The sequence below is a fragment of the Lissotriton vulgaris genome, chromosome 9 (assembly GCF_964263255.1).
Source record: "Lissotriton vulgaris chromosome 9, aLisVul1.2, whole genome shotgun sequence".
NCBI lineage: Eukaryota > Metazoa > Chordata > Amphibia > Caudata > Salamandridae > Lissotriton > Lissotriton vulgaris.
The window spans coordinates 531,074,064-531,090,230 of record NC_141697.1 but is presented as its reverse complement, the minus strand read 5'-3'; the positions used below and the strand labels follow the sequence as shown (position 1 = coordinate 531,090,230).

Below are 16,167 nucleotides of genomic sequence, written 5' to 3'. Positions count from 1 at the left end.
GTGCCCCATGGGAACAGTCCAGTCCGAACTACAAAAGCCATGTCCTCCCCAGAACGGAATCAAGCATCCGAGGACCGGACCGGTTTCGAGGTAACACCTCTCATCAGCCCGGCTAGCTTGACTCCAGTGGTGTGGAGTGCCTGGGACCCACGTCTGGGCATCCCCAGCGCACTTAGGGCGGAATATGCAAACACAACAGGTGATGGACCGAATGTGGATCAATGTCACACACTCACCCCAGTCCAAAGATCTGGGCCCAAATCCATCGTTTTTTTGCACTCCACACCACCCTGGGTTAGACAATGGCGATATGCAAATCAGCTCTGACCCTGTGCCCCATGGGAACAGTCCAGTCCGAACTACAAAAGCCATGTCCTTCCCAGAACGGAATCAAGCATCCGAGGACCGGACCGGTTTCGAGGTAACACCTCTCATCAGCCCGGCTAGCTTGACTCCAGTGGTGTGGAGTGCCTGGGACCCACGTCTGGGCATCCCCAGCGCACTTAGGGCGGAATATGCAAACGCAACAGGTGATGGACCGAATGTGGATCACTCGGGTCAGATCTTTGGACTGGGGTGAGTGTGTGACATTGATCCACATTCGGTCCATCACCTGTTGTGTTTGCATATTCCGCCCTAAGTGCGCTGGGGATGCCCAGACGTGGGTCCCAGGCACTCCACAGCACTGGAGTCAAGCTAGCCGGGCTGATGAGAGGTGTTACCTCGAAACCGGTCCGGTCCTCGGATGCTTGATTCCGTTCTGGGAAGGACATGGCTTTTGTAGTTCGGACTGGACTGTTCCCATGGGGCACAGGGTCTGAGCTGATTTGCATATCGCCATTGTCTAACCCAGGGTGGTGTGGAGTGCTTTAAAACGATGGATTTGGGCCCAGATCTTTGGACTGGGGTGAGTGTGTGACATTGATCCACATTCGGTCCATCACCTGTTGTGTTTGCATATTCCGCCCTAAGTGCGCTGGGGATGCCCAGACGTGGGTCCTAGGCACTCCACACCACTGGAGTCAAGCTAGCCGGGCTGATGAGAGGTGTTACCTCGAAACCAGTCCGGTCCTCGGATGCTTGATTCCGTTCTGGGAAGGACATGGCTTTTGTAGTTCGGACTGGACTGTTCCCATGGGGCACAGGGTCAGAGCTGATTTGCATATCGCCATTGTCTAACCCAGGGTGGTGTGGAGTGCAAAAAAACGATGGATTTGGGCCCAGATCTTTGGACTGGGGTGAGTGTGTGACATTGATCCACATTCAGTCCATCACCTGTTGTGTTTGCATATTCCGCCCTAAATGTGCTGGGGCTGCCCAGACGTGGGTCCCAGGCACTCCACACCACTGGAGTCAAGCTAGCCGGGCTGATGAGAGGTGTTACCTCGAAACCGGTCCGGTCTTCGGATGCTTGATTCCGTTCTGGGAAGGACATGGCTTTTGTAGTTCGGACTGGACTGTTCCCATGGGGCACAGGGTCAGAGCTGATTTGCATATCGCCATTGTCTAACCCAGGGTGGTGTGGAGTGCAAAAAAACGACTGATTTGGGCCCAGATCTTTGGACTGGGGTGAGTGTGTGACATTGATCCACATTCGGTCCATCACCTGTTGTGTTTGCATATTCCGCCCTAAGTTTGCTGGGGATGCCCAGACGTGGGTCCCAGGCACTCCACAACACTGGAGTCAAGCTAGCCGGGCTGATGAGAGGTGTTACCTCGAAACCGGTCCGGTCCTCGGATGCTTGATTCCGTTCTGGGAAGGACATGGCTTTTGTAGTTCGGACTGGACTGTTCCCATGGGGCACAGGGTCAGAGCTGATTTGCATATCGCCATTGTCTAACCCAGGGTGGTGTGGAGTGCAAAAAAACAATGGATTTGGGCCCAGATCTTTGGACTGGGGTGAGTGTGTGACATTGATCCACATTCGGTCCATCACCTGTTGTGTTTGCATATTCCGCCCTAAGTGCGCTGGGGATGCCCAGACGTGGGTCCCAGGCACTCCACACCACTGGAGTCAAGCTAGCCGGGCTGATGAGAGGTGTTACCTCGAAACCGGTCCGGTCCTCGGATGCTTGATTCCGTTCTGGGAAGGACATGGCTTTTGTAGTTCGGACTGGAGGGGCACAGGGTCAGAGCTGATTTGCATATCGCCATTGTCTAACTCAGGGTGGTGTGAAGTGCAAATAAAACTATGGATTTGGGCCCAGATCTTTGGACTGGTGTGAGTGTGTGACATTGATCCACATTCGGTCCATCACCTGTTGTGTTTGCATATTCCGCCCTAAGTGCGCTGGGGATGCCCAGACGTGGGTCCCAGGCACTCCTCACCACTGGAGTCAAGCTAGCCGGGCTGATGAGAGGTGTTACCTCGAAACCGGTCCGGTCCTCGGATGCTTGATTCCGTTCTGGGAAGGACATGGCTTTTGTAGTTCGGACTGGACTGTTCCCATGGGGCACAGGGTCAGAGCTGATTTGCATATCGCCATTGTCTAACCCATGGTGGTGTGGAGTGCAAAAAAACGATGGATTTGGGCCCAGATCTTTGGACTGGGGTGAGTGTGTGACATTGATCCACATTCGGTCCATCACCTGTTGTGTTTGCATATTCCGCCCTAAGTGCGCTGGGGATGCCAAGACGTGGGTCCCAGGCACTCCACACCACTGGAGTCAAGCTAGCCGGGCTGATGAGAGGTGTTACCTCGAAACCGGTCCGGTCCTCGGATGCTTGATTCCGTTCTGGGAAGGACATGGCTTTTGTAGTTCAGACTGGACTGTTCCCATGGGGCACAGGGTCAGGGCTGATTTGCATATCACCATTGTCTAACCCAGGGTGGTGTGGAGTGCAAAAAAACGATGGATTTGGGCCCAGATCTTTGGACTGGGGTGAGTGTGTGACATTGATCCACATTCGGTCCATCACCTGTTGTGTTTGCATATTCCGCCCTAAGTGCGCTGGGGATGCCCAGACGTGGGTCCCAGGCACTCCATAACCACTGGAGTCAAGCTAGCCGGGCTGATGAGAGGTGTTACCTCGAAACCGATCCGGTCCTCGGATGCTTGATTCCGTTCTGGGAAGGACATGGCTTTTGTAGTTCGGACTGGACTGTTCCCATGGGGCACAGGGTCAGAGCTGATTTGCATATCGCCATTGTCTAACCCAGGGTGGTGTGGAGTGCAAAAAAACGATGGATTTGGGCCCAGATCTTTGGACTGGGGTGAGTGTGTGACATTGATCCACATTCGGTCCATCACCTGTTGTGTTTGCATATTCCGCCCTAAGTGCGCTGGGGATGCCCAGACGTGGGTCCCAGGCACTCCACACCACTGGAGTCAAGCTAGCCGGGCTGATGAGAGGTGTTACCTCGAAACCGGTCCGGTCCTCGGATGCTTGATTCCGTTCTGGGAAGGACATGGCTTTTGTAGTTCGGACTGGACTGTTCCCATGGGGCACAGGGTCAGAGCTGATTTGCATATCGCCATTGTCTAACCCAGGGTGGTGTGGAGTGCAAAAAAACTATGAATTTGGGCCCAGATCTTTGGACTGGGGTGAGTGTGTGACATTGATCCACATTCGGTCCATCACCTGTTGTGTTTGCATATTCCGCCCTAAGTGCGCTGGGGATGCCCAGACGTGGGTCCCAGGCACTCCACACCACTGGAGTCAAGCTAGCCGGGCTGATGAGAGGTGTTACCTCGAAACCGGTCCGGTCCTCGGATGCTTGATTCCGTTCTGGGAAGGACATGGCTTTTGTAGTTCGGACTGGACTGTTCCCATGGGGCACAGGGTCAGAGCTGATTTGCATATCGCCATTGTCTAACCCATGGTGGTGTGGAGTGCAAAAAAACGATGGATTTGGGCCCAGATCTTTGGACTGGGGTGAGTGTGTGACATTGATCCACATTCGGTCCATCACCTGTTGTGTTTGCATATTCCGCCCTAAGTGCGCTGGGGATGCCAAGACGTGGGTCCCAGGCACTCCACACCACTGGAGTCAAGCTAGCCGGGCTGATGAGAGGTGTTACCTCGAAACCGGTCCGGTCCTCGGATGCTTGATTCCGTTCTGGGAAGGACATGGCTTTTTTAGTTCAGACTGGACTGTTCCCATGGGGCACAGGGTCAGGGCTAATTTGCATATCACCATTGTCTAACCCAGGGTGGTGTGGAGTGCAAAAAAACGATGGATTTGGGCCCAGATCTTTGGACTGGGGTGAGTGTGTGACATTGATCCACATTCGGTCCATCACCTGTTGTGTTTGCATATTCCGCCCTAAGTGCGCTGGGGATGCCCAGACGTGGGTCCCAGGCACTCCACACCACTGGAGTCAAGCTAGCCGGGCTGATGAGAGGTGTTACCTCGAAACCGGTCCGGTCCTCGGATGCTTGATTCCGTTCTGGGAAGGACATGGCTTTTGTAGTTCGGACTGGACTGTTCCCATGGGGCACAGGGTCAGAGCTGATTTGCATATCGCCATTGTCTAACCCATGGTGGTGTGGAGTGCAAAAAAACGATGGATTTGGGCCCAGATCTTTGGACTGGGGTGAGTGTGTGACATTGATCCACATTCGGTCCATCACCTGTTGTGTTTGCATATTCCGCCCTAAGTGCGCTGGGGATGCCCAGACGTGGGTCCCAGGCACTCCACACCACTGGAGTCAAGCTAGCCGGGCTGATGAGAGGTGTTACCTCGAAACCGGTCCGGTCCTCGGATGCTTGATTCCGTTCTGGGAAGGACATGGCTTTTGTAGTTCGGACTGGACTGTTCCCATGGGGCACAGGGTCAGAGCTGATTTGCATATCGCCATTGTCTAACCCAGGGTGGTGTGGAGTGCTTTAAAACGATGGATTTGGGCCCAGATCTTTGGACTGGGGTGAGTGTGTGACATTGATCCACATTTGGTCCATCACCTGTTGTGTTTGCATATTCCGCCCTAAGTGTGCTGGGGATACCCAGACGTGGGTCCCAGGCACTCCACACCACTGGAGTCAAGCTAGCCGGGCTGATGAGAGGTGTTACCTCGAAACCGGTCCAGTCCTCGGATGCTTGATTCCGTTCTGGGAAGGACATGGCTTTTGTAGTTCGGACTGGACTGTTCCCATGGGGCACAGGGTCAGAGCTGATTTGCATATCGCCATTGTCTAACCCAGGGTGGTGTGGAGTGCAAAAAAACGATGAATTTGGGCCCAGATCTTTGGACTGGGGTGAGTGTGTGACATTGATCCACATTCGGTCCATCACCTGTTGTGTTTGCATATTCCGCCCTAAATGCGCTGGGGATGCCCAGACGTGGGTCCCAGGCACTCCACACCACTGGAGTCAAGCTAGCCGGGCTGATGAGAGGTGTTACCTCGAAACCGGTCCGGTCCTCGGATGCTTGATTCCGTTCTGGGAAGGACATGGCTTTTGTAGTTCGGACTGGACTGTTCCCATGGGGCACAGGGTCAGAGCTGATTTGCATATCGCCATTGTCTAACCCAGGGTGGTGTGGAGTGCAAAAAAACGATGTATTTGGGCCCAGATCTTTGGACTGGGGTGAGTGTGTGACATTGATCCACATTCGGTCCATCACCTGTTGTGTTAGCATATTCCGCCCTAAGTGCGCTGGGGATGCCCAGACGTGGGTCCCAGGCACTCCACACCACTGGAGTCAAGCTAGCCGGGCTGATGAGAGGTGTTACCTCGAAACCGGTCCGGTCCTCGGATGCTTGATTCCGTTCTGGGAAGGACATGGCTTTTGTAGTTCGGACTGGACTGTTCCCATGGGGCACAGGGTCAGAGCTGATTTGCATATCGCCATTGTCTAACCCCGGGTGGTGTGGAGTGCAAAAAAACGATGGATTTGGGCCCAGAACTTTGGACTGGGGTGAGTGTGTGACATTGATCCACATTCGGTCCATCACCTGTTGTGTTTGCATATTCCGCCCTAAGTGCGCTGGGGATGCCCAGACGTGGGTCCTAGGCACTCCACACCACTGGAGTCAAGCTAGCCGGGCTGATGAGAGGTGTTACCTCGAAACCGGTCCGGTCCTCAGATGCTTGATTCCGTTCTGGGAAGGACATGGCTTTTGTAGTTCGGACTGGACTGTTCCCATGGGGCACAGGGTCAGAGCTGATTTGCATATCGCCATTGTCTAACCCAGGGTGGTGTGGAGTGCAAAAAAACTATGGATTTGGGCCCAGATCTTTGGACTGGGGTGAGTGTGTGACATTGATCCACATTCGGTCCATCACCTGTTGTGTTTGCATATTCCGCCCTAAGTGCGCTGGGGATGCCCAGACGTGGGTCCCAGGCACTCCACACCACTGGAGTCAAGCTAGCCGGGCTGATGAGAGGTGTTACCTCGAAACCGGTCCGGTCCTCGGATGCTTGATTCCGTTCTGGGAAGGACATGGCTTTTGTGGTTCGGACTGGACTGTTCCCATGGGGCACAGGGTCAGAGTTGATTTGCATATCGCCATTGTCTAACCCAGGGTGGTGTGGAGTGCAAAAAAACGATGGATTTGGGCCCAGATCTTTGGACTGGGGTGAGTGTGTGACATTGATCCACATTCGGTCCATCACCTGTTGTGTTTGCGTCTTCCTCTCAAGAGCAAGGTCTACAAGTGCCTGGTGCTTGTGGAACTGAAGGCGAGTGTCCATGATTTGAGCAACGTCAGGACAGTGTGCACATCACAGCATTCAACTTTTTAAAATTTTTACTAAACCTGTGGATCAGGCTAGGAAGACTAACAGTCACCTCCGTGTGGGTCAGCAGCCTGCTTAGGCAGTACTTTGGGCCACATTATGATGGCTGGCGGACTTTGTCTGCCCGCCATCCCGTTGTACAAAGGGACCGCCTGCAGTAAGGGCGGGGGTCCCGTGGCTGCCATTAGGAAGCGCCCGCCACAGTGGCGGGCCCATCCTGCATTCCTAACAGTGTGGAGGGCGGTGCACTCAGCACCGCCCGCCACAATCTTAGGAAGGCATTTTGTACACTTCTATGCACAACATGGCAGGCACCGCCCAGTGCCTGCCATTTTGTCCATGGAACTGCTAGGGGGTACCATAAGTACCCTCCTTGTGCACCCCCCACCCCCCAGAGTCCCTGGGGGCCCACAACAGGCCCCCGCAGTCTATTCCCGCATGCCTTTTTTAAAGGCATATTTCTGCACCCATGGTAATATGGCTGGCAGTGTCTAACAGACACCGCCACCATATTAAACCCTTTTCCGCTCGGTTAACTCATTGACCGGGCGGAAAAGCAGTAGACAGTCTTTCCTTCTGCCACGGTCCCCCCGCCATAGTAATATGGCGGGGGGAAATGGGTGGCGGGCAGGGAAGGATCTCGGGCGGATCGCCACCGCCATGCGGGCGGTAGCGATCCGCCCGAGATCCTAATGGGCCTCTAAGACTCTGTTTTCTTCCTTTTCTGTTCAATGCATTTCCAGTGTTGACGTTACTTTCTCCTGCACACCACAAAGTGGTGACCCTTCTGCGGCATTTCGACATAATATGCATGTGTTCATATAACGAAGTGCAGACTCATTTCTTGGTCCACTGTTATTTACCATTAAATATCTCTTAATTTCCACTAGATTCCTTTCTAATTTCAGTCTTTATTTGTTTTTTCCCCTGACTGTTTCCTTGAATAAGAGTTTTTCTCTGTATTCAAGGTGCATACCGCTTAAGTCAGTTTTATTTAGTTCTTTGTCTTTCTTTGTGACATACAATTGTAGAACATAGAATCCGTTTAGGAGAGATGTTTATGCCAACACTCTGGGGACACAAATTCTCTGTGTTGTTTCAGCAGTGTTGAACTAGTTTGAATCTAAGTGTTTTAATGCATGCATTTTTTGTATAATATTGTCTGCTAGCTAGTCCAGGTGCATAAATGTTCGCCTTGTGCACACTTACTTGTCCCATGTATTAGTAAATTCTGTGATGTAAACACTGTGTGACTAGAATACTTTAAAAATTTTACATTAAGTTTCACATCACTGGTCTCTCAAACCCATGTACTACTTCTGCTCCCAGAAAGACATAGGATGATACTTATTTAGAATTGGGGTGTTTTGTGGACTAAATGGGTGACTGAGTGTATTGGTTCGTTGCTTGGATTGATTGAAGGATTGAGTTGTTGCAAGCACTGGGTTCATCATGGACTGGATTGCTGTTAGATTAGATTAGTCCATGCTGGTTGATGGACTGTGTGATTGTTGGACATAGTTAGATGATAGAACAATTCGGTTGATCTATTGGGGCTTGGTTGATTTAGCGCAGACAACAGGTGCGTTGGCTTGGTTTACAAGCCGATATGTTTGATGGGTTGGGATGGGCAATGGACAGTTATTGATGAATTATCATGGTTTATGGGTCAGCTTAGTTGAAGGGTTTTGGTTGAGTGATGCAGGGGGCTACTTTGGGGGTTTGGTTGAAAAGATGGCTTGAGCTGTTTCCAAGGTTTTTTACTAAATAAAATGGGCTGAGGTATGGATTCATCAAGAATGTTTATTGAACTGATTTGATTCCTATCCTTGTATTCACTGATTCCCATGCCATGTGTCTATGTAGGACATTTAAAGCGACACACAACTCCCAAAGCAGAAATGGTCTTGGGCTGGTAGAATTCCATCACAGACATCATGATAGGGCTTTTTGTCTCTTGTGGCTAATTCCAGGTTATGTGGCCTCTTCCTTAACAAGAGAGGGGCTAAGCAAAGGGAGAAACAATTATAGCCACTTTGCTTTATGGCAAGGAATAACATGTATGCCCTGAAACTCGAAAAAAAGACAGCTCAGCAGATTAAACGAAATTTCTGACGCCTAATTTGATCTTCCCCATTAAATGCCGTTTCTTGACTCATCATTTAAAAATAATGAAAGAAAAAGCATATACGAGAAAAACCTTGCACTGTTAAGAGAATGAGGATCTGTGAATTTCCCTCAGGCTTTAAGTCTTCTATGTCAGGATTGTCCTGCAATAAATCACAAAGCTGCAGATAGTCATCTGGTTTGGAAAAGCATGTTTTACTGAAGGGCATGCATGAAAATAAGCAACGCCCAAGGACCATGGCAGGAACACTTAATCCTATCAAAATTCAATGTAATCCTGAAGATTTAAAACAATATGTGTTATTACATGTCAGAAATCCATGTTCTCCACTGAAACAAACCTCAAAACCTGTTAGGAAAGCAGGCAGCGGAGAGCGAGAGGTGGCACTTGACAGCAAGCAAAAGACCAGGACATGCGTTCAATCTCATTTCTGTTGCCCAAAAGCTAGTTGTATTCAGGGATTGTGGCATGGTGTCCTGGCAGACTCTAAAGCTTTTATGACGCATAAATACACCAAGGTTGCGATATTTTGTAACCTACTTTTTGTCTTACTGCCTCTTCACCCATCTGTTTGGTTCAGGGGGCAAAGACTCAGTGTTGAGTCCATGCTGGAGGATCTCTCCATTAAGTAGGATGAAAAAGTGGGGTGGGGTCTCTAAAACGGGGTCTCTAAAACTGACATACACCAAAATCCAGCCAGAACTATTGCCTTTGTCAGTGGTTGTTATCTGTTCTAGATAAACGAGAAACAGCAATAATTTTGTTGTAAAAAATATAAATAATGAATACTGAAAATGACCAATTGTGAGACTGTGAATGAAATATCATTGAGGCCTGTGGAAGGGGTAGTGGTCTTCAGTGTCTCAATAATTCTGGTTATGTTCACTCTATGTTAGATATGTACACCCATTTTCTCTCCACATTTTGTCGATCTGCATAGCTTAAACCTCATCTCTTTCCTCCATAGCAGACTCTTTTCACTCACTCTTGAATGCACTTCCTCACATCTTCACTTCAAACCCCCCAAACGCAGAACACACCCACTCACTTGTAATCACTGCATTTTCTTTTACTTTCGCCTTAATACTCAGAAATACAAAAATAGCCGTGCTCAAAATAGATGGGAAAATGGAGCACAGTATAAAGAACTCGAAGTGGGAATCCTTATGGGCAAACACCAAGAATAAATACAGGGGAAAACCCCTTTCCATAGAGACATGGAAGTCAATAGGAATCTCCTACACGGCTCCGTTAGAAGAGGGAGGCGGCCACGTCGCATTCTCCTCGCTAAAAGAGAAATATAACCTACCTGACATCGAACTATACAGCTCCCTAAAGATCAGAACAGCATTGACCAAAGCATGGTTAGATATACACAATCCATCAATAATACAATACATGACGAAACTCAACAGAGTAGGTCACCAAGTATTGCACATATTCAAGCTACTACGCCCTAGCGCCACCAAACAAACAACTTGGCACAGCTCTTAGCGAGCGCAAACTCACTCTCCTCTGGGCCTCCCCCTTAAAAAACAAAATCTCCCCAGTACTAGCTCAGATAAAATTCTGGCTACTACACAAGACTCACTGGACACAGGCTCGCCTTGCAGCACTGGGCCTCAGGGATAACGACCTGTGCTGGAACTGCAACATAGAAAAGGGGGACTTAGCACACCTCATCTTTTACTGCCCCAAAAGTAAAAAGATCTTTGAGAAAATATTCATGTTCATAAAAAAGCACTGGAATGCACACTAAGGCCAGAATTCCCTACCCTTACCACGGCGTTTATGACCACGGAATTAGATTCACAACACGACAGGGACCTGTTAGATCTCCTACTGACAACGGCAGTGAAAATGGTACTGTCCAAATGGAAGGATACAGCCAAGGCGACATTCAAAGGTAGGCTTAACTGGGTGACGTACCTCAGAGGCGCAGACAGTAAAGCCCTGACAAACTCACCCTGGAAGCCAGCAACCAGAGGAATGTAGACATCACTGGCCGAGTTCCAAGACCCCTACAAACCCCCATGAACGCAGCTGGAGTAGAGCGTACTAACTTGAGCATACCCCCATAACCTTTGAACAGAACCACGACTGAAATAATCTTCTGGTATACTATCTCTTCCTCGCTCTCTTTTATTTGCTATCTTTCCCCTTCACTTCCACTCTCTTAGAAAGACAGTGGGAAAGGGGACAGCCGAACATGTATGCCACTTACCTGATCCTGACAAATACAGCCAGTTTGGGCTATTAGCCATTAATGATAAAGCGATGACAATTGTTTGTATAAAAACTTTTAATAAAATACTTTGAAATTAAAAAAGTAATCTGACCACTGCATACCTCCTTCACACATATTTGCATAGAATCACAATTGTAATGGGCACATAAGATTATTGCTTTGTGCACTCAGCAGAGGCGAAGAATTGGAAAACCATTTATTTTGAACTCCTTTTTGACCCACTGAAAGGCACTGTGAGAAACACGCACTGCCGTCAGCTCAGCCTCAACTCCAAAATACTTCTTCGCGGCCCTATAAACATCTGAAGGTGACTCAGTTCAGAGTATGCACTATACAAGTGTAATTTGCTACACACAAAAAAAAAAACAGAAACACACAACATCCTTGAAATACCTAATACTCTTAGGGGAATCTAAGATTAAGCAAAAATAAATAGCTAATGCTCTTCGAGGGATCTAAGATTAAACAAAAACAGCATGGGGCATGCACAAACCCTATTTTGAGAGTAGCAATTTTTTGCGACTCGCAAGATAGGATTTTGCGACTCGCTATTAGGAATCCTAATAGCGAGCGCAACCCCATGTAAGAATGTTTTGCGTCCACAATTAAAACACTCACAAATTACCACCCTCTTCAAGAGGGTGATAATGCACTCGCAAAAGGGAAGGGGTCCCCAGAGGACACCTTTCCCATTGCAAATGCAAGTGGAAAATATTTTTTAAGGGCAGGCAGTGGTACCAGGCACCTGCCCTTAAAAAATTAAACGAACACGTTTCCAATTGTGTTATTTGTAAATGCATCCCATTTTCCTTTAAGGAAAACTGTCTGCATTTAAAAAAAGCTGATTTATTCAAAAGCAGTCCCAGACATGGTAGTCTGCTGAGCCCAGCAGGCCACCATACCTGAGAGGGCCTGCCATTTCCAATGGGTTCGCAAATTGCGAGAGGCTCATTAATATTCACGAGCCTCTCAATTTGCGACCCCATTGGGAATCGCTAACAGTGTGAAATACACTGTTGTACATTGGAAAAAGCGCCTCACAAATTGCGAGTCGCAAAAAACTCACAGTTTGCAAGGCGCTATTTCCACGGTCGTACATCTGGCCCTAGATCTTTTACCAATATTAGTCTCCAGTATAAGTGCCCTATAAATATATGGAAAGAATTAACAACAGAGTGTCCCACATTATCTAGAACTTCAAAATGGAGATGGTAAAAAGGAAAGCAGGAAAGAAATTCCTTAGCCCACCCAACATTTTTTTCAGCTTGTTTGTATGGATCTGCAGCCATATCACATTGGGTGCGTCAAAAAAGGGCTGCTCAGCGGGTGGAGACATTTGAAGGTCACTATCATCTCAGGTAATTAAATGAATTGTAGAGCTAAAGGCCCATTTAATCCCAGTTTTTCTTCAGTAAATAGAGTCAAGAATCTTGCGTGGACAAAATATTGAGAGCAAATATTTCATGAAGGTAAGTATAGGTTTACTATACTTAACTTCACACGTTGTACCTTAATATATGTATGTGCAAGGTATGTAGATGTGGAGTTAAGAAAAGTAAATCTATCCTTGTCTACGTGCACTTATTCTGGGTGTCGATATTTTGACAATCTCTAAACGCTGCTCGGAGATATTCTCCAAACGGCATTAGGTTACTGCATGTGTGCTGTAAAGGGCATCAGTAGAACTGACATGCAGACCAATGGCCACTGGCCTCACTAACACTGTGTTAGGAACACAAAGGTTCAGGGTTCACCTGTGCAACCATCGTAGACAGACTCTATGTACTGCTTGAAGCCAAGAAGGTACTCGCAGGAATCAAGGTCCAATCCACGGCTTCAGTGGTGTTACGGGTTAATGACCATACTGGACCGTGAACCCCGCATCAGATTCCATCTCAAATGCTAAGTGCTTTCCATCAAGGTTCTCTAATGTCTGTTTTATACAGGATTAGTGTCTCATTTTGTCAAGAGAGCAACTACTTGATTATTAGGCCTGCAACTCAGTTAACTTCATTGTAGGGAGAACAGTGCCGAACACTAAGCCGGCACAGCCTCAGAATGCCCAGTCCTGTGAGTCAGGAACTGTGGGAACCAGCGAGAAAGAGCCTGTTATATAGGATTCCCAAGGTGTTTGTTTGCCCATCTGGTGCTTCTTTCTAGCTTCCATTTTCTCATGGTCTATTCACTATTTGTGCTGCAACCTACGATGGGTTGCTTTCTGACAGTAGGTCTAGCAGAAGCTGGGTGAGAACATGTGCTGGACGAAGCACTTCTCCATCACCGTTTTGCTGTCAGTGGATGATATACGTTTTGTTGATGGACTGCCTAATCATAGACAGACCAGAGGAAGAAGCAGTCTCTCGTTGAGATTTAGACGGTCTAAATAGTGTAAATAAATACGGGGTGCAAGTATCATTTACCAGGGCCACTGCATAGCTTGTCGTTGTAAATTATAATTTTGTGGGAAACCTGTAGTATAACAAGGGAAATTGTATTTGTGTCCTTTGTTACTGCTTTTCCTGTGTATTTTGTGCTTGGCTTCAACTCTGACAAGCTGCTTGTATTAAAATCAAGCACCAAACGAGTGTAAGTACGTAAGCTCCACTCATAATTATGCAACTCTAAGATAGAGCTCAAATAATATTTGCACTCGTTTTTAGAGCTATACCTACCTATAAATGAGGGTTTGAACATAGCATAATTTAAAGGGCAGTTTCTTTACCCTGTCCTTTTGGAAGGGGATTTTGAAGAACAGAACCTGTTTGGAATAAGTATAATTTACCAAAGCAATATATATATATATATTTTTTACAATAAAAAAATAGACCCCACAATCAAAGGATACGGCACAAGTACAGGATGCCCAGCAATCAGATGGTAGAGAATCTTGCTTTGGTTTAAGCCAGCCATGCCATCAGAAAGGAGTTCCGCACCGCAGTGGTAGACTTCCTTCGCAAGAACAGCCATGCTATACGCTGGAACGACAGTAAAAAAGACACAACAGAGACTTACACCCTTTCTTTTTCATTCAGACATTAACTGTCACATAAAGGATTTACAATCAAAACCAAGTTAAAGATATCAGCTAATTACATCTTTTCTTGCATAGCTAAGCTAGGCTGCTAGGTCCTGTCAATGGGTGCATATGTTTAGGTAGAGGGTAAAAGGTACACTTATAAAATGCCTGATGGCTGGTTGTTTGATATGAGCTGTAACATAACGTATGTGCATTTTCTTCCTTTTGCACACGGGTGGACGATCTAGTTGATCTGATCCCATATTTCCAGTCACCTATTTACAGGGAGGATTCTTTCCATCTACTTTGTCGAAGCATTTATGTATTACTATTCGATATTATCATCCATTTCTTTACAGCTGTACGTGATCATATGAACAGTGTCTATATGGCATCTCTACTCAGCGTTTCAAACGGATGTATGACGTTACAACGCATGCTTTTACCACGCATGCTTTTACAACGCGGTTTTTACATCGCATACCATTACAACGCATAGCGCTTTGGGGTGCTGGATAGTGAATAGTTTAATTTACTATTCCAACTCCAGTCTGGGTGACCGTTCTTCTAGTTTCTGTGGGGATCCATCTGTAGATCCTGCGCAGCATGCGGAGGGTGTTGAAGCAGGAGGACGAGACGGCATTAACCTGCTTTGTCATGGAGAGAGTAGAGTCGAGGTGAACCCCAGTTTGCGTGCATGGTCGGTGGGTGTTGGCGCTGTTCCCAGTGCGGTCGGCCACCAGGAGTCATCCCAGGCCGAGGGGGTGGAGCAGAGGATGAGGACTTCCATCTTGTCCGAGTTTAGCTTCAGTCGGCTGTTCTTCATCCACTTAGCGATGACTTTCATTCCTTTGTGGAGGTTTGTTTTGGCTGTGAGGGGGTACCTGGTGAGGGAGAGGATCAGCTGGGTGTTGTCGGCGTAGGAGATGATAATGAGGTCATGCAGTCGGGCGACGTGGGCGAGCGGTGCCATGTTGATTTTGAACAATGTTGGGCTGAGGGATGAGCCCTGGGGTACGCCGCAGATGATCTCGGTGGCTTCGGAGCGGAAAAGGGGGAAGCAGACGCTCTGGGTTCTGCTGGAGAGGCAGGAGGTGGTCCAGTCCAGAGCCTTGTCTTGGATCCCAGCGTCGTGGAGGCGTCTGCGTAGGGTGCGGTGGCAGACAGCGTCGAAGGCGGCTGACAGGTCCAGGAGGATGAGGGCTGCGGTTTCTCCGTTGTCCAGCAGGGCCATGATGTCATCGGTGGCGGGGATGAGGGAAGTTTTGGTGCTATGGTTGCTGCGGAACCCGGAAAGGTATGGGTCCAGGATGCTGTTTTCCTCGAGGTAGCGGGTCAGTTCTCTGTTGATGGTCTTCTCAATGACCTTCGCTGGAAAGTGGAGCAGGGAGATGGGCCAGAAGTTCTTGAGGTCCTTGGGGTCAGCCTTGGGTTTCTTGAGTAAGGTGTTGATCTCGGTGTGCTTCCAGCTCTCCGGGAAGGTTGCTGTCTCGAAGGAGATGTTGATGGCTTTCCGGAGATGGGGTGCGATGGTGGTGCTGGCTTTGTTAAAGATGTGGTGTGGGCATGGGTCTGACGGAGATCCGGAGTGGATGGGAAGGTGGCTAGGGAGTCGCACAGGTCTTCCGAAGGTGGGATGTCGTTGGTGTTAGAGCTGGGGTGGGATAGTTCCTTCAGGATGTTGAAGAGCTCTTTGCTATTGTGGGCATTGTTGTCTAGGCGCTCTTTGAAGGAGGCCCTTTTGGCGGATCTGATGAGGTGGTGGTGTCTGCGGGTGGCGTTCTTGTGGGCGGTGTCTGTTCACTGTGCCATTTCTTCTCAAGATTTCGACACATTTGCTTGTAGGCCTGGAGGTCTTCAGTGAACCAGCTGGCTTTCTTGCTGGTGTGTCTGTTGGGGGGTTTCTTGAGCGGGCGAGGGTATTGACGCAGTCGTCAATCCATTTTCTGAGGTTGCAGGTGGTGGTGTCTGGGTTGGTGGGGTCAGCGGGTGGGCTCCGGGCGAGGGTGGTGGTTAGCTGGTCTTCGGTGAGTTTGCTCCATTAGCAGCGAGAGATCTGTTGGGTGCAGTGATGCGTGGTAGGTTTCCG

General features: G+C 48.7%; 1 protein-coding gene across 3 annotated transcripts in view; it reads right to left on the bottom strand.

The window, feature by feature from the left end:
• The window catches only part of ACTMAP (actin maturation protease), a 294,690-nt gene that overhangs the window by 99,236 nt on the left and 179,287 nt on the right, over positions 1–16,167 (bottom strand). For all 3 annotated transcript variants that reach the window (XM_086938012.1, XM_086938013.1, XM_086938014.1), the window contains one exon: positions 13,908–14,037. In XM_086938012.1, coding sequence (XP_086794138.1) covers positions 13,908–14,037 — 130 coding nt within the window. The remainder of the gene's footprint in view (positions 1–13,907; positions 14,038–16,167) is intronic.